The following is a 25,228-nucleotide window of genomic DNA, read 5'->3' on the forward strand; positions in this document are numbered from 1 at the left end:
AAACTGTGGGGAAGAATTGAAGAGGAAGTTGTCTTCTGTCTGTTAGGTTGCTTCCATGTTGTTCAGGTGCAAGTAGAAGAAGTGTTTATTCTTTCTCAGTACCCAAAAGTCATGGTTAGGTTCGAAGGCATGTATCAGCCAACTAATGACAGGAAACAGGATTAAAATACCCGAGTGATAATATTTGCGCTGTTTTGGAAATAAGGTCTTTTGGCAGAGATTATTTGTTCCTTCAGAGGCCTGACCTGAATTTTCCTCTGGGTATCTATCCACCTAGTAGTTATTAAATATGTTTCAGGGCAGTCTGTGTATAGAAGCAGAATAAGATGTTCCAAAAAATTTTCATCAAACCTGAAATTTCCAGTTATGCCCTGGCAGTGGGATTCAACTGAAAGGAAATATTCTCATGAATGGTTAATACTGTTAACAGAGTAACATGGCAAAATTGAGTTGTAATGTTTAGTCTCTTCTGTGGAAAATGCGATGCCAGAGAAGAAAGCAGCAGGAAAAGTGTCTTATCTAAGAATGGAAGAAAAATCTCTTATGTGTTTTTAAGATGTTAATCATTTAAAAAGAAAAAATGTAACTTTTTTTGCATGTCTAAAAATCAATCTGTGTTTTGTTGTTACAGTTTATCCCGACATCTGCACCATTAGTCTAGTAGCTGTGGGGGATATGAATAAACATGCAGACAAGCTGCTCTTCTGGGAAGATGTATATGGCTTTGACATGTCTTGCATGAAGAAGGCTGTAATTCCAGAAGCGGTTGTGGAGGTGCTGGATCCAAATACACTTATATCTACAGCCACTGTTATTAAGGTACCATACCAGATCCTTCTTAATAGTTCAGTAATCAGGTCAGAAGTATCCTTCTATTATTTCTTCTTGTGTGCATTTTTTTTCCTCTAAGTATTCCTTCTTCATAGATGATAGTCATCATGGATGCCTTATGTTTTACTGTCTTAGCTTGTTCACTAGACTCCCTCTTTAGTCCATGTAATAAAATCCACGTTAAGGGGCTAGACACATTTCTGTCTTGACATCTATAACAATTTGTGTGACTTCAGGTTTACACGTATCTGCTCTCCTTGTATGTAAGGAGAGGATAGAATGATCAATGCAACTGGTGAAATAGGATTTGTAGATCTGTAATTTTAGGGAAGATAAATTCTACTGTTAGTGACTTTAAGCACACGAAACAGTAGTGTTGAGATTAAGAAAGTGAAGCTGTAGTTAGCCGAGAGGTTTGTTTGTGCTGTAAGTGAGACAGAGGTACTTCACACCTGTATACACCTGTATTTATAGCACTTTGTTCTAACTCAAGTGGAAATGAAGTTCAAAAACCTCTAGCAAATGGGTCAAGCTTGGTATACTAAACGAAGAACATACAAGGTGCTCTAAATGGACAACTGGGTGGAAAAGTTAAGCTACATCGGTTTATTAGACAAGAAAACAAACAACACATCCTAACGCAGAAAGTTGATAATAACTATAGTTAAATTTGCCCAGTGCAGCCTACAAGCTGCTGTCATTTTTAAAATGTCCCTTTTTAAGTCTGTGTAATTACAAGCAGTCACTGACCAGCACAGTATGGGCTCAGTGAAATTTGTCATTGTGTAGCATTTCTAATAACTTCTGTACCTAATGGTTTTATATTCATTTTTTCTCAGTAACAATCATGGTTTTTAAAATACACTCAAGGCTATGTATGAGCTCATTGGCTGGAATTACAGTAGAAAGTAGTAAAATTAATGAGTTGAGCAACAGCAGCATTACAGGTAAATTGTTTTAATCAATAGCCATTCCACATAACAAATAGATTGTATTTTTGAGAGAAAGTTTAAAAATGTTCCAATTTATCATATGATGATTACTGACGATATTTTAGTCTACTTGTTCATACTAGCTGCTGCTTGTTTTGAATAGTTAATAATGTAAGTTTTCAGGAAGAAAGATAGTCCCTGAAGAAACCTGAGGCAGCATCAAGTAATACTGACTAATACTGTATGTAGGATTTAATGTCAACAAAATAAGACATGCTTGGATAAAGCATTTCAGGTGAATAGGCAAACTAAAGTACTTCATACAGGGCCAGCGTGATAGAATTTTCATGAACTGAAGACTGAGGATTTTAACTTTCAAAAATTGGTACATCTGTCTTAAAAAAAAAAAAAAAAAAAAAAAAAAAGTTGAAATGTAGGTTGCAGTGTCATCTGTCGGTATTGATACATACTGGATGCCATTGTTTTGTGAGAGTGTGAAAGCAGAGAAGCAGTTCTCTTCCCACTGTGGCTGGAGAAATGGATCAAGAGTCCTCTGCAGTCCATTCAAGGGCTGTGCAAACTGCACACGTGGGGAGGAATAACCCCCCATACAGGCTGGGGGCCTTACTGGCTGGAAAGCAGCTTTGCAGAAAGGCAGCTGGGGACCTTTGTTAAGACCAAGTTGACTGTGAGCCAGCAACGAGCCCTCGCAGTGAAGGCAGCCAGGCAGCCCCGTGGGCTGCGCTAGGAGGATTGATGCCAGCAGTTCAAGGGGGGGGAGCTTTGTCTGCTCACGAGTCCCAGGGAGCTCACTGGTGGATGGCTGTGCCTGGTGTTGGCCTTCCCAGTGCATGAGCTAGCTGGATGTACTGGAGGGAGTCTGCTGAAGGACCACAAAGCTCATGAAGTGTCTGAAGCTATGTCTGTCATGCAGGGATGCGGTTCCACTTAAACATAAGAAAACTTATTTTACTGTGAGGGCAATAGAACAATGGCACAGGTTGCCCAGATTGGTTTTGGATATCCACCCTTGGAGATATTCAGAAGCCATCTGAACGTGAGCTGGAGCAACCTGGTGTAGTAGATGTGGCTTTGGTTAAGTGCTTGGTCGAACAGATTTCCAGAGATGGTTTTTGACCTCAGTTATTTTGTGAACAATACAAAACTAATCTGGCAAATAATAATAAAAAAAAAAAGTTGTCTTCTAACCCAGATCAGTTGAATACTATAGTCTACCATGTGGCTACAGGAACAAGAAGTAAAACAGGTCAAAGTTTAAAGAAAAAAAAATGTGGAAAGAGGTCTCAACGAACGCTAAGAATGCTTCCTCAACAGAAGTGACTTGACAAATTGTGGCCATATAAACTAATTGCTGCTGAGGATATGTGTATGTGTGCTTGTGAATGCTTGTGAATGTCAACTACTGGGAGCTGTCATGAAGAAAGTTACCTAAGAGCAACTTGCTTGAACAGAGTGAACTACCATGCCTAGTTCAAAACAGCTACTAGTCAATATTTTTTTGTGTTGACATTGAGGAAGAGGGATTTTGTGTATTTGGGCAGTGTACGTATATGATTAGGCTGTTTTTAAGTCTCCTCTTGGCATTTCAAAGAGCTGTGTTAGTATTGGTCTATAAAAGTTATCTTTTTATGGAGCAACCGAAAAGCACGTAAAGGTCATCCAAAGAGACATCTTAATTTCTTATAAGCACTGTTACTGACGGTATTGTTTTTTTCCTTTCAACAGCGTATCGACTGTAATACTGCATCCACTTCAGATTTAGAATTCTCTTCGGAATTCACCCTAACAATTACAACGAGTACAAAGTGCACGGTAAGACATTTTATTTCTTTACGTATGGTCAGTATCACATTGAACTAACAGACAGTGTATTTATCATCAATCCTTGGTTTGAAACTTTCACTTCAACTTTACAGAGGTGTGAAATGAGCCCTCTCTCTAATGAGAGGTGAATATTAAACTCCTATAGTAGTATTATGATATACAGGTACAGGTAAGATGAAGAAAGGAAGCATAATGCATCTTAGCATTGTTTTTTTTATTGTTGTTGTTCTCTAGCCCATTTTTGGAAACACAACATTTCTGTTCAGACAGGTTGTTACCATTGTGCTGCAGAATATTATAGTCAGAGTTCTCTGAAGAGCTTTTCTGAGTTGAATAAGATAGTGAAAAAAATAGAGAATCTGGGAGACAGATAAATTATAGCTCTTGCAGTAAATTTGTAGCAGCTCGTATGACAAACACAATTTGTCACACAGGGAAGTTCCTAATCTTCACGTGCAAAGACTGAAGGGGAACAGACATCTGGGTGATAAAGTTTTTATTGCGTCTGTCGTTATGTTTTGTATTTAAGTTAATATACTGTATTAATTTACTGTACGTAAATTAATGAATTATATTCAAAAGACCACTAGTTCTAGAAAGGCTGTGGAATTTCATCGATGGGGCTATTGTAGTAACAGCAAACGTAAGCTTATTCATCTTGATATTATAGGGTATGCTGCATTAAATTGAATGAAGACTCCCCAACAAATGGGTGACTGTTCTTACTAAATTAAATATTATTTGTCTATGAAACACTAATCAATATGAAAAGAAAGGGGGAAAAAATGTTTTCAGTCCGACCTTCAGAATTAAGTAAAATCTCGGTGCCAGGGCATGTTTGAAATACTCTGAAGTTGCACCTACATTGTTCAGTATGAATTTATGTTAACATGTGTTCATTTTGCTGCTTTTTTTCTTGGTCGTTGATTATCAGTTAGTAATGAGAGAACAGAGAAATACTCATTTTTGGATTGAAAGTTGAGTTGAAAGTGTTCCATCTTCATTTCCGCAAGTGCCCATGTTCTTTTTATTGTGTATATTGTTCGGGTTTTGAAGTCGAGGAAGATATTCAAATGCAAAGTTTGTAAAATAAATATACTTGTGTGTGAGTGACTTCTGAAGTAAAGATAGTCTGAACACGTTTACATATTCCAACTATAATAATTATAGTTAAAATAGTTAGAAATGTGTAGATTGGTACCTATGTGGGGATACCCTAGGAATTTTACTTAGTTTTGATGCACAGGTTGCTTTGTTTACTGGAGTTGTGAAGGAAAGAATCACACAGAAGGATTTGTGTGTTTTTTGTTTTGTTTTCCTCTAAAGAAATTTTAATAAAATGAATACGAGCATAGAAAGTGTGAACATTGCAGTGAATTCTGTAGACGTGAAGCTCACGAGACTTGGGAAATACCTGCTTTCCCAATTGCTAGACTATTAGAGGAAGAACTGTTCTGAACTAATTTACAGAACCAAACATTGCGGTGTCATAAAGACAACAACTTCTATGAACAAGACAAAAGATGAGAATTGGAATTTTTCCATCACATTTTGAAAGATTGGTTACATGCCTAAATTCAAATAAATATTGCAGCAGGAACTGTCATGTTTCTCAGTCCAGCCTACGAAAGCCTCCAACTTCTTATATATGTACATTATATCTATACTACTTTTTGTTTCTGTGATCCAAGGAAACAGCTTCACTTAGGACAAACAATTTCAATTCACTGGTTACTTGAGAAAACAGACGAATAGGGTCAGAACATGTTTCTTAATGTGAAGTGCAAAGAAACATTGGAGAATCCACGTGCCGCAGTGCAAAGAAAATTTTGCAGTTCAAATACAGTCAAGCTCATCTCCCACTTGATACCTACAACTTTGGTAAAGAAATGATTTATCCCAAAAAATTGAGTTCTGTTTTTATTGATAGCTTTCAAATTCAAGTGATTTTTAAGCAGCTTGCATCGATGTTCTGTGATGTCAGAGGGGTTGAGAATGAAGATAAGGTTTGAAAGAGGTACAAAAAATTGATTAAAGAGGAGAGAAAAAAGCCATTACTTGAGGTTAACAAAGGTATAATCTAATGTGTCTGGAAACTCAGTTTATACCAATTAACTTGTTGTTCTGTTACCTAGGAGATTTAATTCTAACAGCTTTCATGAAAGAGGAGTTGGAGTCTCAGGTATAGTGGAGGATTGGCAATTATTTTGTATGCGTCCTTCAGCTCTAACATATTGAGAGAAACCCCTCTTGCTAAATCCATTCAAGTCTTGGTCAATTAAGAAGCAAGATAGACTTGATAGATCTTATAAATGTATATATATCTGTATACAAACATACAGACTTGTTACTTTTAGTACAAACCATGTGGTTGAATTGACAAGACATACAAATAGGGTAGTGGAGGGCAGACAGATTAAAAAAAATAGCTCCTGGAAACATCTTGGAGCTTCATCATCAATTATGTATGTATAATATGTTTCCCTTTTCGAATTATGGGGAAAGATTTGGAGGATTACAGTGTTTTAGTTAATCATAGATTTACAAAATAAGTCTAGTTGCCTCGACATGGTCAGCTTTGATATCAGACCAAGCTCTACTGGAGCCCTGGACTAGTTATCTTTATTTGGCCGCTTTTGAGTAAGTGATTAGTAAATGGAAATCATTACAAAATCTTGGTGATATTTGATGTTTGCATAGAGCAAAATAGCTTAGTTAGTAAAAATCATTTTCCTTAGCACTAGACCTTTACAAAAATATAATTTCAATTCTATGCTCCTGATTGTGGTAATAATCAGGTGACTGACAAAAATAAAAATGTACACCTGCATTTTACAACTTGAAGGGTGAAGGTATGGGGAGCAGGGAGAACAATGTTTCTGAATTTTTGCAGTGAATGCAGGTTCTAAAAAATGATCAGAACTCTGTAAAGTATTTTGCACTTCATCATTTAGGTTTATTGACACTTTGAGTGAAATTTCTACTCTTTCTATGATGGATTGTACAAGTTTAGTTGTGAGTTGACAGTTCATCCATCATATCAGGCTGCCTAACCTTGCAGCAAATGAACAATGAAAGTCCATTATTTATGTTGAGAATTTTTGAGGAGATGTTTTAGGATTGCAATTTGTCCTTTGAAAATAACATTTGATGCTTCTCGTTTGCATCTGTTTTTTGTTCTACTGGCTTTTTGTTTTGTTTCAGTTTTGTTTGTTTTCTACACAAGAAAACAAACATTTCCCACAGTTCTAGCTTAATGTACTTGGCTGCTCTGTTTTGTGATTATTTTTTTTTTTTTTTTTTGCATGTTTGGGTATTAACGTTTGAAAATGTTAGTTTTAGTTACAAAGAAAATATTCCACCCAAAATAGCAGTTGGAAAAGAAATCCTTGTATGCTTGTGTGTGTTTTTGTTTTATTTCAGTTGACAACCTAAAATTGATTTCTAAGGAGTTTTTTCTTGGCCCTTTTTCTGTCATGTAGGTGTGAAAACAGATTTATTTGTCCTTTTCCAAGTGCTGCAATCAACAGCAAAGCTAAATTCATACCACTGTTATTGTCAGAACTTGACTACTCTTAAACTCATCTGTTTAAGAAACAACAAAACAAACGAAAATCAACTGAAAGACTTGAGATATATTAGCAATTCGGTGGATCCAGTTGCAGAGCGGCTACTAGTTCATGCAGTTATTTGAGTTTTGGGGAGTGTGGCTTGTGTGCTGCTTCCTTCCAAGGTACTACATGAGTGCAGAGGACTATACAATAGGTGTTCTTCCATGGAGATGTATTGACAGCTTGGAAGGCATTGCTGCTACTGTTGAACTTGTTTTAGCAGAAGCATAGCACTGATGAGAAGTAATTTAGCAAGGAATTGTGGCCTTAACCAGTTGTAGTATGTAACATAAAATTAATCATTGAAAAGCTGAACTTTTAGCTGGCGATCTGTTGCTTCCTCCCATCAATGTGTTTTCTTTATGTGGTAACAGGACAGTAAGTAGTAAAAGCTGACAGGAATCAAAGCAACAAGGCGGTCTTTTTAGCAACTAATTAGCACTTTAGCTTTGATTGTATTGGAACAACAGCAGGACCCCTCAAGGAGGAGAGGCTGCCCTTCTAATTTCAGTGGTAAGATGTTCAATACCTCCAAAGTCTGACCTTAGTTTCTCTTTGGTCTTTTTTTTAATCCCCTGTAGTATATACTATTTGAAATTGTGCTTGTTTGTTTTCAGTCTTGACAGAGAAATTGACCTCTTCATTTCTTCCATACTTAATTTCTGTTGTTGTGAACTGTTCAAGTAATCACATCTGGATGTGTTTTGTAAAGGCTGTAGGAAATCTGTTCCATGTTGCTTTGGGGATACTTAGGAACAGCATTTTTTTTTTTTTCCTGTTCTTTGGCTGGAAGGACCACAGTAAAGGTTCTTTTCAGAGAGGAAAAAATCTGTTAATTTTTCCTTTTCTTCCCGTGGTTTACAGCTTAGTATTACTTACTAATAGAAACGTATCTGAGTTGTCTGTCCTTCCATCTGTAAATGATTACAAATTACTGTCATTGTTGGTATACATATGAGAGAACGTAAATATTTATCTAGTAGAGCATAAAATCACATTTAAACAGATCAGCCTAACATCTCTGTATGTGCATCCTAACGGTATCACAAGTGATCCTGAGATGTACTTGTTCAAACCATACTCTCTAAAAATGCTTCATGCTCTAAATAGGTTCTCTTCCAGGTCTTGAGGCAATTAGATGGGTCTTCAAGAAAATCATTATTATCCTGAGAAATATGGAAAGATCAAGTGAAAACAATTATTTAAATCTGACAGCGACTTTGTGTGTGGTCTTCAGGATTTCAGAAGTTATTTTGGAGTGGGGAGGAGTCAAGGTTTTTCTTGGAGCAAGTATTCTTCCTGTTAATTTTTTCCCCCCTCCTACGGTTTACTACTTAATAGTACCTTGAGTAGTATCTCAGTAGTATCTTAAATGTATTAAACTTCTTTATCATTATTGTAGCTTTCAAAGATGGAAGAGTTTCGAAGCATGAAGCGACTGCTTAGAATCATTATATTAAATTGATTCAAGGCACTTTTAGTGCAGGTTGACTTGATTTCAGTCTTACGAAGATAATGGCCAAAAATAAATTAAATTAGCTAGCAAAAGTGCATTTTCCTGGTAAAGAACTAGGGTTTGTCACTGCTGATTTTAATGAGACATCTGGCTAATATCAGTTAGTAGATGCTGCTAGGAAAATATTCCATTAATTGTATTCTAAGTTGATCGCTGTGTGAGCTTTTGAGATAAAATATAATGGTGATTACCCTCAGTGCAGAAATCAATTGACAAACTTTCTCTTTTGTTTGCAAGTGTTTCCCCTGTGAGTCCATCAAGGTTGATCTTTCCTAGCTGAATAACAATATCCCTCGGGAGGAAAATGGCAGTATCTCTTCATTGCTCCCAGGAGATCTTGTCAAAGAGCAGAGGATGCGTATAAAAAGTGGGAGGGAGGAAGGGGATGAAAGAAGGATAATGAACCAGAGGACGTGACTGATATATTAAAACCTTCAGGAAGAGAAAGGAAATTAAGTTGACTCGGGAGAAAATTATTTTGACTACGGAAAATCTATGCTGAAGTTGGCTTATATTTTAGACAGTTTCATCCTTTCATGTCCAGTCTTGCACTTGGGAGCCAAAAGTAACTATTAGCATATCAGCATTAGGTGACAAACAAAATTTTTTAGGTAACAGTTGGAAATCTGGCTTAGGGTACTGCTGCAAAACACACCTCTAATGCATGATTTCTCTTTAAAGGAAAGAGTACCATATCATGTTGTGAAGCAGGATTTGGCCTTTGGAGCTGTTCAGTTACCTTGGAGCCTCCTCTACAGTTGTGTCCGGATTCTTAATTCTTTCTAAAACCCTAAAACTGTTATTTTTTTTAGTAGCAAGGGTTTTTCATTTTTTTCCTCCTGTGATAGAAACGCAGCAACTCTGCCGCATGGGTTACAAACATTCCATCTCCATGCTTGGATAAACTCCATCAAAAGCACATTATCTCCCACTTCTGTGGCCAGCTGTCTAATTGTATTTGTTGTAGCCACTCACTGTTGGAACATGATACTAGTGAAGAGCAAGAATGATAAATTACTCACTGTAGGTGATAGTGATGATGATAATTTTTAATTTCCTTGTTCCTCAGTGAATTGGTAAGGTTGCCTTTACGAGCTCTAATAAGGAGTCGAGCACTGTCATTTGTTTTATCCTGTTAAAAAGCCGTATAGAACAGACAGCCATTTTCTGCACAAAAAGCCTTAGTATTCAGATATATTTGAATTAATTTGATAATTTTAGTCTTTTTCTTCCTGTTCCAGCTAAGGCTATAAGTCGAAGAGTATAAATAAAGAATATGTAGTAATATTCATCTTTTACAGCTGTTAAAGCTTTTTATGATTCAAATATTTTGTACACGTTACATGAATAAATGAAAATAGGTTCAAGATCGCTTTATCTTGAAGGGAAGGAGAATTCGTGGAAAAAATGAGTCATGTCGGGTGGAAGTGCTTCATTTACTGTTTTTTATATGCTTGCATGAACACCTTGGAAAACCTCTCTGGTGGGTGAATACATTAAGGTATTTTATGTGGACTCTGTCAAAACTGGGGTTTGACAAAATTGGGTAGATGTTAGTGGCTGCTGTGATGATTTCAGAAATACTTGATTGTAAGTTGCTGAGCGAACTCTTGCTCACGTTGGTAGGATGCTGCTTGGCAGTCTCAGTAATGCAGATAGATTCTTAATTATTTCTTTAGCTCTTTATTTACTCTTCTTAGTTCCCTGTGAAGTAAGTGTAGGCAGTTAGTTCTGGGGTTAGGGTTTTTGTCGTCACAGCTCTGCTTTCCTCCTGGCAATTGATTTGAGAACAGGAAAAATAACGTTCCTTCAGTCTTAGCCAATAATTAATATCCTTTGAGCCTAGACCGGGGCTAGATGCTAGGCTGGAGTTTCAGGTACTTATTACCAGTTTATAAGTCATTATTTTTGTTTACCTCTTTAATGGTATTCAAGAGACTGGTACTTGAGAGATTCTTCCAGAGAAGGCATAAGTTACTGATGATTGATCATTGGTGAAGTTGTAAATAAGTTATCAAAGGTGGAGCAAAAAGATGAAGAAAATTGTCCGTCTCCCATGTAAGAAATAACTGTTTATTGTTCTGCTTAAAACAAAGGAAACCAAGGCAGTAGTTAGCAAATGTCACCTAGAACTTAGAGATATTAGTAGCTGCTTTGCTTTTCTTTAGGTTGAATATGTGTAAAAAACAAACAAACGAAAAAAAACACCAAGGTGACACCTTAAATAAAAATCTGGCCAGCCCTTTATTCAACTGCAATATGCCTGTGTCTGTGAGATGGTTGTGTGTCTGTCACTTGTAAATGACTTTTTTCCCCTTACGTTTTGCTGTGTAGGTACACGTGTTAGATTTTACAACAAAAAGGGAGGACTCATTCTTCCTTCAATCTGTAAGCACTGGCTGGCATTGTCTTAATTTGTAGTACTGCATATTTAATAGAAGCTTGTGATTCACTGTTGCAGCTTCTGCACACTCGTTTGTTGTGCTCTAAAGTGAAATGAATGGAAAATGCTGGTAACTTCAATTTTACTCAATTATTTCAGTGAAACATACTTAGAAGTGGAATACACGCTGTGCATCTCAGCGTAAGATTTTAATGGAAAAAAAAAAAAAGTTGAGACCTAAGAGAAGATAACTACTTCTAAAAAGACAGTAATCAACACCCACCTTTGCATCATCAGTTATTTCAACTTGTTCATTTGTGGAGGTTTTTAAGTTTTTGACAGAGATTCTGTTTTCAAATGTACAGGATTAGTGATTGTAGACCAAATCGCAGAAAGCATTAGCTACATTTACTTCACTTTTTTACAAGATATTAGTGTGGAATACCAGAACATTGCTGTAGTGGTGCAAAGCTTAAATATAACTTGAGGATGTGGTAGTGGTGGTTTTGTTTGGATGGTGTTTTTGTTGTGTTTGGGCTTTTTTAAAGCATTTGGGAGTATTAAAATGGGCTTCTGTAATACCGTCAGGGATTTTAGGTTTTCATAGCTCTTCTTAAAGTGCTGTGTTACTGGCAGGGGAATGCATGCAACCTAGCACATAAAATCCTCCATGTGAAATCAAGAGGATTAAAGGAGGAAGGTAGAAAATGTAGACTGGAGTTACTGGGGGGCTTTGGGGTAGACTTAAGGGGTCAACTTGTGTTTTGGTTTATGCTTGTGTTTGGTTTGGTTTGTAGTTAGAAATAACGTGCTACCTAGATCAATGGCTTCGTAGTCCCAAAGAAAATCTTAGTAAAAACTTCAACAATTTCCAGCACTTGTTAGCTAGGTTTTAATATACGACAAATGTACTAAAGCTTTGATTACATAAACTCAAGAAAATCTGTTTAACTTAAGATATTCAGACACTTAAGGTTTGTGTGAACAGCGTTTTGTTTAACTTTCTTAATCTTATCTGCAGTTAGAAACCCCAAGATATGCTTCTTGTTGGCATCCAAAGACTTAGGGAACCAGTTGGAAAAAGAACACCAACAAACTCCTTAGATTTCTAAATTGCAATATCTGGTCTTAAAGTTAGTTGTTAAATACTGTATAGACTCTCTCCTCTATGTGTTTAACTTAAAGCATAGAATTACTATTTAGCTATAAATGACTATGGTCTTAATCTTTGCTGGTTTCCATAGCTCACCAAAAAGGTGGGACTTTGTTTTTTGCTGGCTTGTTTTTGTTTGTTTTCTGTCAGGTTTTAATGTCCTGGAGACAGTGTATTTGGAAAAGGATCCGTGCTTTCAGTCAAGAGATGTCAGATCTTAAAACTGAGGAGTTTTGAGGAATGCCTGAAGCTGTTCGCTAGAATTTATCCTTAGGATCTTGGGGAATTATTTTGTTAGAATATTGTTTTGTGTTTTTTATTTTTGAATTTCTGGCTTAACAATTGCTTCAGTGAAGGGAGTAGATCGATTTTAGACCTTAACAAAAAGAATTGAATGGATCAATGTAGGAAAGACTAATTCCTGGAAGTCTGCATAAGATGGTCTTTGTGATGTGTAATACCGTTACTACTTGATTTAAATGGTCAATGTCAAGGTTTCAGGTTTTTCAGTTGCGGTGTTTTCTTTCCATTGGCAGCGTAAGAAATAAAGTAGTTATTTATCCTGGTCATTTACAGAAGGTGTACAAAATCCTGTTTCCCTGAGCACAGGAAAGAAACAGGTAGCAGGGAGATGGTTTCTTTGCTTATAGCTGCAGTCTCCTTTCAGCCTGAACTCAATCTCCCCAAAATATTCATCTGGTGGAGACATTTTCCCATGGTGCCATGTCGAATGTTTCTGTTAGTTCTTGCTGCCAAGCATATGGCTATTTGTATTCCCTCCCCCCCCCCCCCCCCGACTGTGGTATGTCTGCTTGGAGTTTTAGGCGCTGCCTTTGCTTTCTGCTCAAAAGTGTATCTTGATAGTCTCATTTTCTCTGGAAGCCGTTTTTACCCCCCTTCGCAATTCTTAATGTGTTTTTGTTGTCTCAACCTTTATCTTTCCTTCCCAGTAATCTTATCCTAAATTTTATCTGCAAGCATATCAACAGTATTGACCTGATGATTAAGAGGTGTTCTTACGGCTTCGGAGATGTCTGAGTAGCATCCAAAAAGATGGTGCATCAGTAAAAGTAGTCTGATGGGTCAATAAAAAAAACTTTGTCAAAATCTCAATCTTCACTGAAAAAGGCATGTTAGAGACAGGGCTGTAATTCATTTGGGAACGAGTTTCTCAACATTGAGTGATAGGGTCTTACTTACAGGATGGAAGAATCACCATTTCCAACATCTGGTGCTCATTTGTCATGAAGGTCCCTTAGTATCTCTGTAGTTGTTTTTGGAGCTTTCAAAGCTTCTCTAGAGTGCTGTTAGTTGAAAAGCTAACACAAATAATTTAGCACTTTTTTTATTTTATTTTGTTTGAGGTTGTACTCACATCCATGTTGTCTGTTCTGGATTTAGACTGGAAAGGAAAAATACTGGAATGGTTTAGCTGTCATTTGGATTACCTAGTACATAATGATAAAGTCATGTGCCATTCACTTGTTTTGTTACCTTGATTTTGTAAGTGTGTTTGATGTCTGTCTTTTTCTTCACAATCTCTCTGACTTAATACAAAGAACACGCTGCAGAACTTGGCCTTTGTAACTATTCAAAATGACCACTTTTATAGACTTAAGAGAAAAACACTATTGCTGTGAGAAGGATACAACCATTTGCAGTAAGTGTTCATGTAGCAGGCTTTCCATCACTGAATCGGACGGATAGCTTGTTTGGATATACTATAGCTATCAGGAGGAGCTTGTCATCCTGCTATCAGAGGGATAGAAGTTCCTAGTATCTCTAGTAGCAGTTTTTCAAAAGATCTCTTCTGAGTCATTTCTTCAGACTGACAGAGCAGAAAAGCTTAACTGCCTTGGGTCTATTTTCAGGTTAGCTTTAGCCTTTTTGTAGGAGACGGTAGGAAGCAAAGGTGAGTATGGATAGCATTTCAGAGTTGAAATGGTGTAGCTGATTGTCTTTTATTAACATCTTCCAGTTCTTTCTTGAAATTTATTTAAATTATTTGAGCTTGTGGGAGTCTAAGGCTTTTATCGTCAAAAAAGCAGGCCATCATTAAAAGGCTGTGTAACTAATAGTGTAGGTAAATTTTTTGCGTGCAGATATTTTGTATTTCTTTTATTACTGAAGCTGGAAGACAAGTCCCGCTAGTGAATTATGCACTGAAGAGAGAAGCTCTTTGAGGCTAGGAGTGGGATGACAGGAGGGACAAAGCAAATGTTCTTGAGCAGAAATCACAATAATTACATAAATATATATTCATGATGGTCTTTTTCTTGAATGTCACTTGCTCCTTCATCATATTTGCCTTTTCCTATTTTTTTACAGGCAGTTGCTGGTTATTTTGATATATTTTTTGAGAAGGATTGTCACAACAAGGTACGTGGCGTTATGGATTTTAAAATCAGCCTTGAAAGATGAGGATTTTTTCTATGGTTTTTCTACCTTGAATTGTTTGGCAGCGAGTTTTGTTGTAGAAAACACGCATGTGTGTTTGGTAATTGATTGATGTATTGTGGTATTAAAAATGGTGTTCTTTAATGAAAGTCTTGAACTCTTCCATTGCAGGTCTTGTTTTCAACTGGTCCCTGGTGTACCAAAACGCACTGGAAACAAACAGTTTTTCTCCTGGAGAAACCAATTCCTGTAGAAGCAGGTATGTTTAAATTCAGTTGTGGTGCAACAATGGTTGTGTTACACTGCTATTATCATTTAAATGTAAAACAGTTTAAGAATTTTGTGTTAAAAAGAACTAGTAAATACATCTTTTAGCTGCTGTTTAAACACTTTATTGGCTTAAGCAATACACTAGAAAATAAATATCTGTGTTCTGTAAAATCAACATAAGAAGTGTATGTATATGTGTTTGCACATGTATATTTAAGTGGGCATATGTCTAATGTAGCTCCATAGTATTTTTTTTATAAGAAATTGGTGTCTCAAAGGAGTTCTGTCTGGCACGGGGGAGATTTAAGACTGCAACACTGTTATTAAGGTTCTCTTAACATCAGTTACGTTCTTAAGCTTCATATCGATCCAATGATTGCATAGGATTTTCTGTACCACTCATAAGCTATGCTCTGTTTCTTATATAGGTACATGCATGGGTGTTGTACCTGGCACTTGTGGGATTACTCTCTAAATAGAAAAGAGCTCACAGCCATGAACATGATCAACTGAAGTATGGGAGATGTGATTTTGATATGCTGAACGCTTCTAAGAAGTGAATAACTACTGTAATATGTTCTATCTTGTCTGTCATAAGTAAACAAAGCTTTTGTTGTCTCCAGGTTAACCCAAAATTCAGATGATAAATTGTTGGAGTAAAGTTTTGAAGATAAAAATTATATGTTAGTGGTTTTAATTACCTGTATTTGGTAAGTTTTGAAAGTACTTTCCTATGAAAGTAGTGAAGTGTTCTTTGTTTCATAAACATAGAAATGTGTCCAATGACCATCATGGGTCATTGTTTATAACCAAAGGAAATGAAATAGCTATATTTTTATGTTGGAAAAAGGGCACATTATTTGTCTACTTACCCACTAAATATGTGCTTACCACGGTTGAACTCCTTCTCAGCTCATATTGAGGGCTGTTTTTCTTTAGGGACTATCAGGAAGGACCTAGAGAGGGTCTGGCAATGGGGCTCGGTTCTGCTGGTCAGTTAAGCAACTCACAGTATTCCATGGCCTTGAACTGAAAAGTTTACAAATAGGCCAGACGTACAGGGGAGAAAGAGCACAGAAACATATGTGGATCTTGCAAAAGAAATTGAGGTCAAGAGGTTTAAAGGTGATATGGAGGAGTATTGAGGTAGAAGGGGGTATTGTCTGCTTTTGATAGATGATAATTCTGAATGTACAGTGGTGATAGCAGCATCAGGCCTCAATTAAAACAGCTTTTGTGATTGCTTCATCCATCTAGTAGCCATCACAGCTTTTTAGCAGGAGTGTCTTTCCTGAAGGCATTAAGGACTATGTTATGTGACTAATCTTTTTTTTTTTTTCATCCTTTAAGTTCTTCAATGATTTTTACTTTGCATATTTTTACATCCTTGGGATGCACATGTGGTTTGGTGCATTTGTGCTTGGCTTGTGTTCTGTTCAGTTTCTAGATGAGACTGGCTAAGGTCTCCTTGGTGAAATTCATTATATTTCAATGTCATAGAGTGTGAAGTGATTTATTTTTTTAAAGTGCAATGACATTTGTTAGAATATGCTCGTTATTTAATATTACATAGATCATTTGACATTTACAGAATGTCCGAAATTACTGGGAGGTGTGTCTGGATCTAGAATTCTAGTCTAGGTGCTGTGACTTTCCAAAGACAACTGCAGAAACAGTGTGCTTTGAAGCAGTGAACACAACCACCCGGTTGACCTTCAAGATCACTTTTACCATAACTTCTTTCTTCCTCTTTATTAGCTCACATTTTAAAAAATTATTCCTGTACTGAATCTTGTTGCTGCTGTGCTTCTCTTTTCCTTCTGCTTGATTCCTACTCTTAGTAGTTATTTAAGTTCCTCTTTCCCATCTTTTTCTGTTCTCTTTTTATCTTCTATAGAAGATAGAAGCCAAGTTTTCTCTGTTTTTAAGCATAAGAGAAGTTTCTGAGCGAAACATGGACCTAAGCTCCTTTTCCTTTGTAAATTCCGTGTTAATTTCTGTGGAATTTTTTTTTTTTCATGGAGGATATAACTGCATCAGGGCAGAAGGTATTTCCTGATGATTATTTAACAATGTTCCTTGATTTGGGTGACTTCTGAAAATATCTTGTTTCTGACTTGGATTCGTCGTCATTCCAAAAATCTCTTACAGTAACGTGACTTGAAGAAAAAGAGATTTACGTATCTTTCTATTTTTCATATTTTTTATTCTTTTCAAAATAGTGACTTTTAATCAGTGGTAATTAGTCTGTGGTAATTCGTTTTTAACTATGTTCCTTGATTTCTTCATTCTTTCCCTTTTCTGTTTTACTAGCTAAACTAACTGCTCACGCCTGTCTTGCAGTATGGCTAAAGTTGCACTTCCAGCTGTTTCTTGTCTGTCACTAAAGTTCATTGATAAATTAGCACAACTTGTCACCATTTGGCCATGTATTGTTGCTGTCTGGCATGGTGAACTGAACTCTACTCCAAGTGCTTAGCTTTTGGGGGAGATTTTTTGTCTTCAAATTGACTTTTTTCCATGTGAGTTAGCTGAAGAAAAGGGTAAATATATTAGATTAAACACATTTGACTCATTGAAAGAGTTGGCTCTTTTGCCTTTCCTTGTACTTACCAATATTCAACTGTCATATGTACTAATTCTTAGAATAAGGAATGTCTATATGGCACCGGGACACAATGAAAAACACCCAGTTGAGACCAAATGAGTTGTTCGAGCCAGAACAATCTCTTCTTGTAGTGGATAGTGGAAAATAAATAGAACTAATATCATTTGAATCTTTTAATAATCTGATTAAAAAACAGCAAAGCGCAGTCATAATGCAGTTAAGGAAAGCCGAGGAGATAAACAGACACACAGAACGTGCTACATAGTTCAACCACAAGCTTGGTTCCATTTTTAAAGCTATTATTGAGACAGAGCTGCTTCTTTCATTATTTGGCCAGCTTACTGTGGTGCCATTTGCTTCCAGTGTTTTAATAAGCTGTGAAAGAGGGATTTATTGGTATAAAATACTTTGAAAACATTTTCCTGTTTTGAAAACATGTCTTATAGACAGGTTATTTTTTTTTTTTTCTTTCCCGGTAAAGAAAAATGGTTCCCTAAAATTTTTAAGTCTGAGTAATAAAGCTTATTTCAAGTCTATCAGAGATGCTTTATAGCTTTTGGGGATGTGCCTGATCTGGTCATAAAACAATGATGGTATTTGGATTTGCTCTGCCAAAGAGGTTGAGCTTAGAGGTATCTGAACCTGTTGGGTATTTAACAGAAAAATGCCACTTGGTGCCATGGTAAAATTCCTTTTTTCTACTGTGGTAACTATGTATTTTTCTCAGCTGTTTGATTCCAGGTTATTTGTTGTAAAAGTAGCTCTATTTTCTCATCCATGGGGAAAAAGAAAAGTGATTTTGATCTTGTTCCTACTAATAATAGAATGAAGCCATTAGCTGCCAAAGGATGCAGCGTGGAACTAATCCTCCCTGCGTTGCCGTTCCTGCTGCAGCCTTTGCTAGGCGTGCAGCGTTTGCAGATCCTCTGAGAGGAAATGGGAGAAACTTTACCTAGTTCCAGATCTGGAGACTGGAGCAATAAGAATTGCAACTAATTAGTAGAGACTGGAGCAGTAAGAATTACACCTAATTAATACATAGGATTTGCTACTGAATTACAGCTTCATACATAACTATGATAGATAGGTTTGTGTATAGCTTTAATGGATAATTTTTGCTTATTTTGGTTTAGTCAGGGGACAGAGGCAATCTTTTGCTACTAACATATTCTGAAAAGCTAGTTTTCGTCCTCACCGACTGTGACGAGAGACTTAAAGCTCGTGTGCGATGAAGTAAGAAGAGCGTCAGCAGGTTGGATAGGCTTTAACTGCTTAACACACAGTAAAAATAAAGAAGCTAGAAAAAGAAGCCAGGTGATACTTTAGTACCAGAATTTTTTTTTCACAGACAAGAGTACTGTATTGCAGACTCCCTGTGGAGTACAAGGCTTCACTTAGCAGCCCTTTTAGTAGCTTGAAAAACTCTTTATTTTCAAAATTAAAATTCATATGCCAAAGCTGTGTCTTTATCTTACTAATGGTCCAAATATGGATCTTACTCTTCCATTGTATGTTGTGATACTGCTGCTAAGTTTCATAAACAGAAAATTACATAGGGAATGTCATTCTCTTTTGGTTAACTGAAGGGTTTACTGAACAGATAAAAAAATACAAGAATGATTTCAAGGGGGTGACAGGATCTGTTCGGTAACAGTGCATTAAGTTAAAACCCAGATCTGTATGCAAGCAAATTCTATTAGCAGTAAAGCAGCATATTGTCAACATTTTGTGTTCTTGGTAGTGCCTTGCAGTGGAAATAAAACCCTAATTTGTTTGTCAGTGGAGTTATAAGAGGCTTGCATAGCAAAACTGAAGAATGCACATGACTAAGCCCCTGTAAAATAAATGATTATCTTGAACTCCCCAGTCTCCACAATTGGGTAGCTGTTTGGAAATGTACAAACTTGAAAACATAGATTTGACTACCTGGAGAGGTTTTTTTTTATTAAGAACAAGCAAACAACAAAAAACTACTGTCACAAATAATCTGTTCTGATTTTTTACTGAAATACTTCAATATTATGTATCCCAGTTGGAACGTTTGGTTCCTAATTGAGATTTTACTGTTTGTTTTGCCTGTCTACAGTTGCAGTGATGTTGCTTTTAAAAACTGGTAACTGTTAAAACTTGCTTTTGAGGTTCAACTAGATCTTGCTTGTCTTGTGATGTAGCTTTTGAAATCTGCTTAAAATCATAATGCTTGCTTCACAGAAACATCTGTGTGTACATCAGGCACTAATTGGAGAGAGTCTCTTCTCGTGGCCTCTTTATCGCACTGTAAGTTAGTAAAAGTTCGGTATTCATGGGGAAAAGTTACAGGGGCTTCTTGTGCCATTCTGTGTGGTCCCCTTTGCTCTTGAGACAGCAAGGGGATGTGATGAGCATGGCAGGAAGAACATAGTTCTCTCACAACTTCATTGCAACTGCTGAGAGGAAAATTGAGGCAGGATACACAGTGTAGGATCTCTATTTCAAAATGTAGAGAATTGAGACTACTTCTAGGTGAGTTAATGCACCTGTACAAGGTTGTCTTAACTTACTCAGCAGGCTGTATAGCCTTCTTCGGAGGTGCCTAGTTGGTGGTTTGACTTGCAAAGTTGAAACAACAATTGATAGGAAAACTTGCCAAGGAAAATGCTTAGGGTATGATGGGTACAGACAACCTCAGTATAGTTTCGGAGCAAGGCTATAACAGAAAGGAATCAGTAAACAACTGCTTAATTGATCAAACTAACTGGCCAGTGTAAGAAGGGTGTCACAGATCAGACGATATCACTGACTTTAGTATTGCTCTGCTCAGTATAGAAAGTGCTCATTGGAAATTACTGGCTTGGTGATGCAGTTAAAAGAGACATGGTCAAATGGGAAGGTGAGGGTTTGTGTACAGCTGCAGGTGCTTGCAGTTTAATTAGGTGGGGAGAATTAAGGATAAGTTACTGAGTTTAAGGGAAATGCTATTGGTTCTGCAACAAATCAGCTCTCCTGCATTCTTCTTTGTTTTCTAAAGATAGATGGTATGTAGAAACTGTTTCCTAGCCAACTCTTCCAAAGTAATGCTTTCAAGACTTGTTTTTTACAGTTGCTTGCTAGCCCTCAGTGTTATTTAAGATGGTGACTCCAGTTTGTTGAAACTGGGGTGGAAAATGAGATAATGTTTAAATTGGCAGTCTGAAGTGAGAGCAGCCTTATCTTGAAGAGAGGTGTCAAAATGCACTGGTACGTAAATGTTAAGGCAAGTGTGACTACCCTGTAAAGCCTGTGGTTGTTACAACGTGGGGGATTGTCACAACCTCAGAGCAGGGATTTGTAAAAGATGCTTCTCAACAGCAATTTGGAAGGTGTCTTCAGCCCAAGTCTACTGCAGTCTTACAAGAGCTCTCTTTGAAACACTTTAAGTAAGATCTTTGAAGTCAAATACCTTAAGCTTGGGCGGGGGGGGGGAGGCAGAAAAAGGAATGCTTGGAGTATGTTCATACTTCGCTTGCTGTTAGTTTGATAAAGCTCTTCTACAAGAAGAAAAGAAACTTTGAGAGATCTTGATTGCTAGCTGCCTTCATTAACTCATTCAATCTTTTTAATAATCAAAAAGTGAGAGGGCACCAAGCTGTATTAAAGGGCAGGAAGCATTGCAGGTTCGTTGCCATGGATCATGTCAAGCCTTGCATAGATGCTAAGGGTATGTGTGTAGGAGACTGCACACAATCTTTGGGTTCAGTCAAGTCATTTCAGATGAGTAAGGTTACGGACTGAAAAATACTGCAAATAACTTAAGTGACAGAGGCTCTTGCGTTGAGAGGTATCTGATATGAAGAACTTGCCCTACGGATGATGGTGTCGCACAGAAGTAAACGATGTTAGTTAGAGTTTCAATGATGATCAAAGTCAAAACCAAAATGAACTATTTTGGGTGTTGAAAGTTAATGTATACAAGGCGTACAGCAGAGCATGTAATAGGATGTGTGATACTTGGCAGTGGGTCAGTATGGAAGTAGGGATGCGTTTTTTTCCCAGTGCTAGCAAGCTTCTGCAGTGGTTCTGCTGAATTCAGTTTCTTTGTGGGACGAATTTCAGGACTCCCCAAAGGCTAATAAAAATGCTTGAAGGGGGTCGTAATGGATTCAGTTTTGTCCTAATCAAACTGCAATGGCACTGTGTAGTTTACTCGCATTCAGCTGAGCGTGATAAGAGCAAGGTGATGCAGCTGAGTCCCCCAGACAGCTTCCTCCAGGCAGTTCATAGGACAGCAGAACAGTGAAAAAACATCAGTCATTTTATATCTACGTGACATTGATTAATTGTTCAGAATTGCCTTTCTGTTACTTGGTTGCACTGCTGTTGCTTGGTTCAGCCCTCAGAAAAAGACTGTTTAGAAAGGCAGATTTAATGTGGTTACTACATAAGAAATAGCTGAGAAAAAGGGACCGCTTCGTTTCACTAACTGTATTTAGAAACAGAATCTGAGGGTTCTGTTCCGTAAAGTCAAATGTAATTTTTGAAGTTATATTTATTTTTTACCATGTTTACTGCATTGTTCTGTATTAAAATGTTTTAAATTGTAAGACTTACAGGCTGATGGAAATCATGTAATTTCAATTCTGTTCCTAGATGTTTTTTAGTCATGATTTCAAACGCATTCCGTATTACCCAACGTTAACATACTCCAAGTAATTCATTTTGCAATGCAGTTCTGAAAGTCTTTGTGTTGAAACTAAGCTGAGATTCCCAGCTAGAAAGGGGCTATAATGCTTTTTTTTCCCCTTTAATTTATTCATATACTGTTCAGATCTGTCTAAGTAAACTATGAAAACATTTTTTCAGTTCTTTGCAAAACACATTGTGTTGTATCAGTCATTTATGTCCTAACAATAAAGCCGCACAGGAATGAAGCTAAATCTGTGACTGTTAAATTACCAAATAGAACAGTTTTTGGATCTCCCGTACAGTGTTGCTACCACACTTAATCTTGCTGAAAAGTTTTTTCTGATATGATGCTTCATACAGTGGATCTTGTGTCAATTCTTTGTTTGTATGTAGCTGAATAACGTGTCAAATGGAGACTGCTAAAAATCTCGCATATTGAAAACAGGCCCAGTTTTGGAATTGCTATTTGTTTTCTTTTTTTCAGTAAGAATATTGAAAATTTCAGCCTCTTAATAGGGCATGAATAGTTGGTTTTAAAATCACATGAAGAAACAGTTGGGAAGTACTTGGTATCCAGTGGGATAGAAAAGTAGTAACTGTGGCTGTGGTTGATGTGAGGGTTGGAGATGGATGCAGTGGAGCGTAGTAGAAGAGCAGCAGAGAACTTGATGCTGTAGGCCTGGGTCATCCCTGCTGTAGGGTATTCTGTAGAATCGTCTGCTTAAGTGCAGCTGTTGTATTTCTCAAGTGATGGTATAAGTTTGCTCAGCAGCGGGTTTTCTACATATTTACAAATCTAATTGAAATTACAGGTCTTGTTAAGGACTGAAAGTACATTGGGATTTTATTATTTTTTTTATTAAATATCTGCAAGCAAGTCTTTGCAAAAGCATTGTGAAATAAAGAGAGCTGCTTGCTAAGCTCATTAAAAAAAAAAAAAAAAACTAAAAATCCCATATAGGTCCTGTTTCCTTACAGAGTGAGGCAATATCTATATTTGTGGTTTTCTTTCTTGACATGTTAGAATATTCACTAATGTATAGTTAGCTCAATACAAAAAAAAAAAAAAAGTAACTTGTACAATTCTCATAAGGCCAGAGCTAGAGTACCAGAACAGAATTTATAATTCCAGAACTTTCACAGTGACATGGAACTTCCAGGTAAGTTCGAGCCTTAACCAAACCTTAGAGTATCTGATTGAAAGCCACCAAATAGAGTAAGATAGCTTGATTAGGTTGGATGTTAGGAGAAACTTCTTTACTGAAAGGATTGTTAGGCATTGGAATGGGCTGCCCAGGGAAGTGGTTGAGTCGCCATCTCTGGAGGTCTTTAAAAGATGTTGAGATGTAGATCTTAGTGATATGGTTTAGTAGACGACTGGTTAGTGTTAGGTCAGAGGTCAGAGTTGGTGACCTTGGAGGTCTCTTCCAACCTAGACGATAATGTGATTCTGGGAGTACCCCAACAAGGTGTAAGTCCTCTGACCTCAAAATTAGTCTCTTGCTTGAGTGCTTCATTGCACATACCTTCCTTGAAAATGTTAATGCTGTTGGCTTGAGGGTTTATTTTTTTCTGACTTAAAAGTGACGTTATTTAAAAACCTGACACACTGTCAGATGTAAAAACTTAAGATCTGTTCTGCGTCTCTGCAGTCCAAGCCTTTGAATTTCAGTTGTTCATAAGCAAACAAGCGAAACAAAGTGTTCCTCCCCCCTCCCTTAATCACAGGTAAAATTGTCATATCAGTTCTTTGGGTGGGTCAACTGAGAAAGCATCTACATAACTCAGCACCTCACCAGGTCTAACTGCAGTCATTTGACGTAGATTCATTTTCAAGACCATTGGTTAGAGCTTTGAAAACATACAATAAACCTTTGTAGACTTGTTTAATTCTGACTCACTGGGAGCAGCTTCTTGTACAACATAAGCAGATGTAGTGCATCTATCCGGTTACGCAAGATACATGTAATACACAGTAACTATGCATAGTAATTTCTTTTTTTTTTTCTTGCAGGGGAGGCCCTGAGAGGAAAGATAACAGTTCGCAAAAACAGAAAAGATCCGCGATCCCTCTTCATAACCCTTTCGGTGAAGGACACAAAGCAGACCTACAGCCTTCAGTGAAAGTTCTACATACAGCTTTGAGAAATGTCAGATATAACTGTTAGATTGAACAGTTGATAACTGTTTCTAAATACCCGAAAATGGTAAACTCCTGGATTTCTATATGTATACATTCATGAGAATATGAAAATTGTACCTGGAACTGAGAGAGGAGTGTTTGGATGCTCTTACAGTGGCATATGGCGACTGGTGACACAGTGAGATTCTGCTGTGTCTCACACGATGTGGGGGAAGGAAGGAAAAGCTGGATTTGAGTTAGATGAGACTGCTGGGTGAGAAAAAGGCCTTTAAAGTCTTGCTGTGAGGAACAGTGAGTATTATTTCTGAATATTGTTTTATTCTCCAGCTGGCAAATTTTACCATTAACGAGTAAGCAAAATCCTTGTGCAATTTGTTTTAGGAAAAAAGCTAAATGATGTGCCAGAGCAGCTCAGCAGTAGCTGGAAAATCCCAATGGGAGTAAATTTGGATTCCAATTGCAGGATTGCAGCAACAAAGACTTTATTTTTATTACACTTGTATAATTAAAAAGTTGTATCACATTTCAGTTACATTTATCTAAATAAATGATCCGAATATGTTATATAACGTAGTTGCCTGTTTCCTTTTTTTCCCACTTAATTGGAAATTCTTTTATCTCCCCAGTGGTGGCTCATTTATTTGCTGTTTTTTTTTTTTTTTTTCCATGGTAGCTGATTGGAGCACAGGTGAATGGAAGCGTGTATTTTATCAGTGTTACAGAAAATACTATGAACAGATAGTGGAAGGTGCTGCAACAGTGGATTTTGTTTGGCTGGTTACAGAAAGTGGCTGTGAACAGTCAAGGATTGATGTGTGTGTCATAATGTTTAAACACCAAACTGCAGTAGAGTTTGGACCAAGCGTAACCGTAAGCTGTTAATGTGCTTGTATTGTAC

General features: G+C 37.0%; 1 protein-coding gene across 1 annotated transcript in view; it reads left to right on the forward strand.

The window, feature by feature from the left end:
• PRMT3 (protein arginine methyltransferase 3) overlaps positions 1 to 24,894 on the forward strand; it is a 54,942-nt gene extending 30,048 nt beyond the window's left edge. Inside the window, exons 11-15 of the mRNA XM_032188554.1 lie at positions 632 to 819; positions 3,510 to 3,596; positions 14,600 to 14,650; positions 14,840 to 14,927; positions 24,202 to 24,894. Of these exons, the coding sequence (XP_032044445.1) occupies positions 632 to 819; positions 3,510 to 3,596; positions 14,600 to 14,650; positions 14,840 to 14,927; positions 24,202 to 24,311 (524 nt within the window). The 3' untranslated portion in view covers positions 24,312 to 24,894. The remainder of the gene's footprint in view (positions 1 to 631; positions 820 to 3,509; positions 3,597 to 14,599; positions 14,651 to 14,839; positions 14,928 to 24,201) is intronic.
• The last annotated feature ends 334 nt before the right edge of the window (positions 24,895 to 25,228 follow it).

This window comes from Aythya fuligula, chromosome 5 (assembly GCF_009819795.1).
Source record: "Aythya fuligula isolate bAytFul2 chromosome 5, bAytFul2.pri, whole genome shotgun sequence".
Classification (NCBI taxonomy): domain Eukaryota; kingdom Metazoa; phylum Chordata; class Aves; order Anseriformes; family Anatidae; genus Aythya; species Aythya fuligula.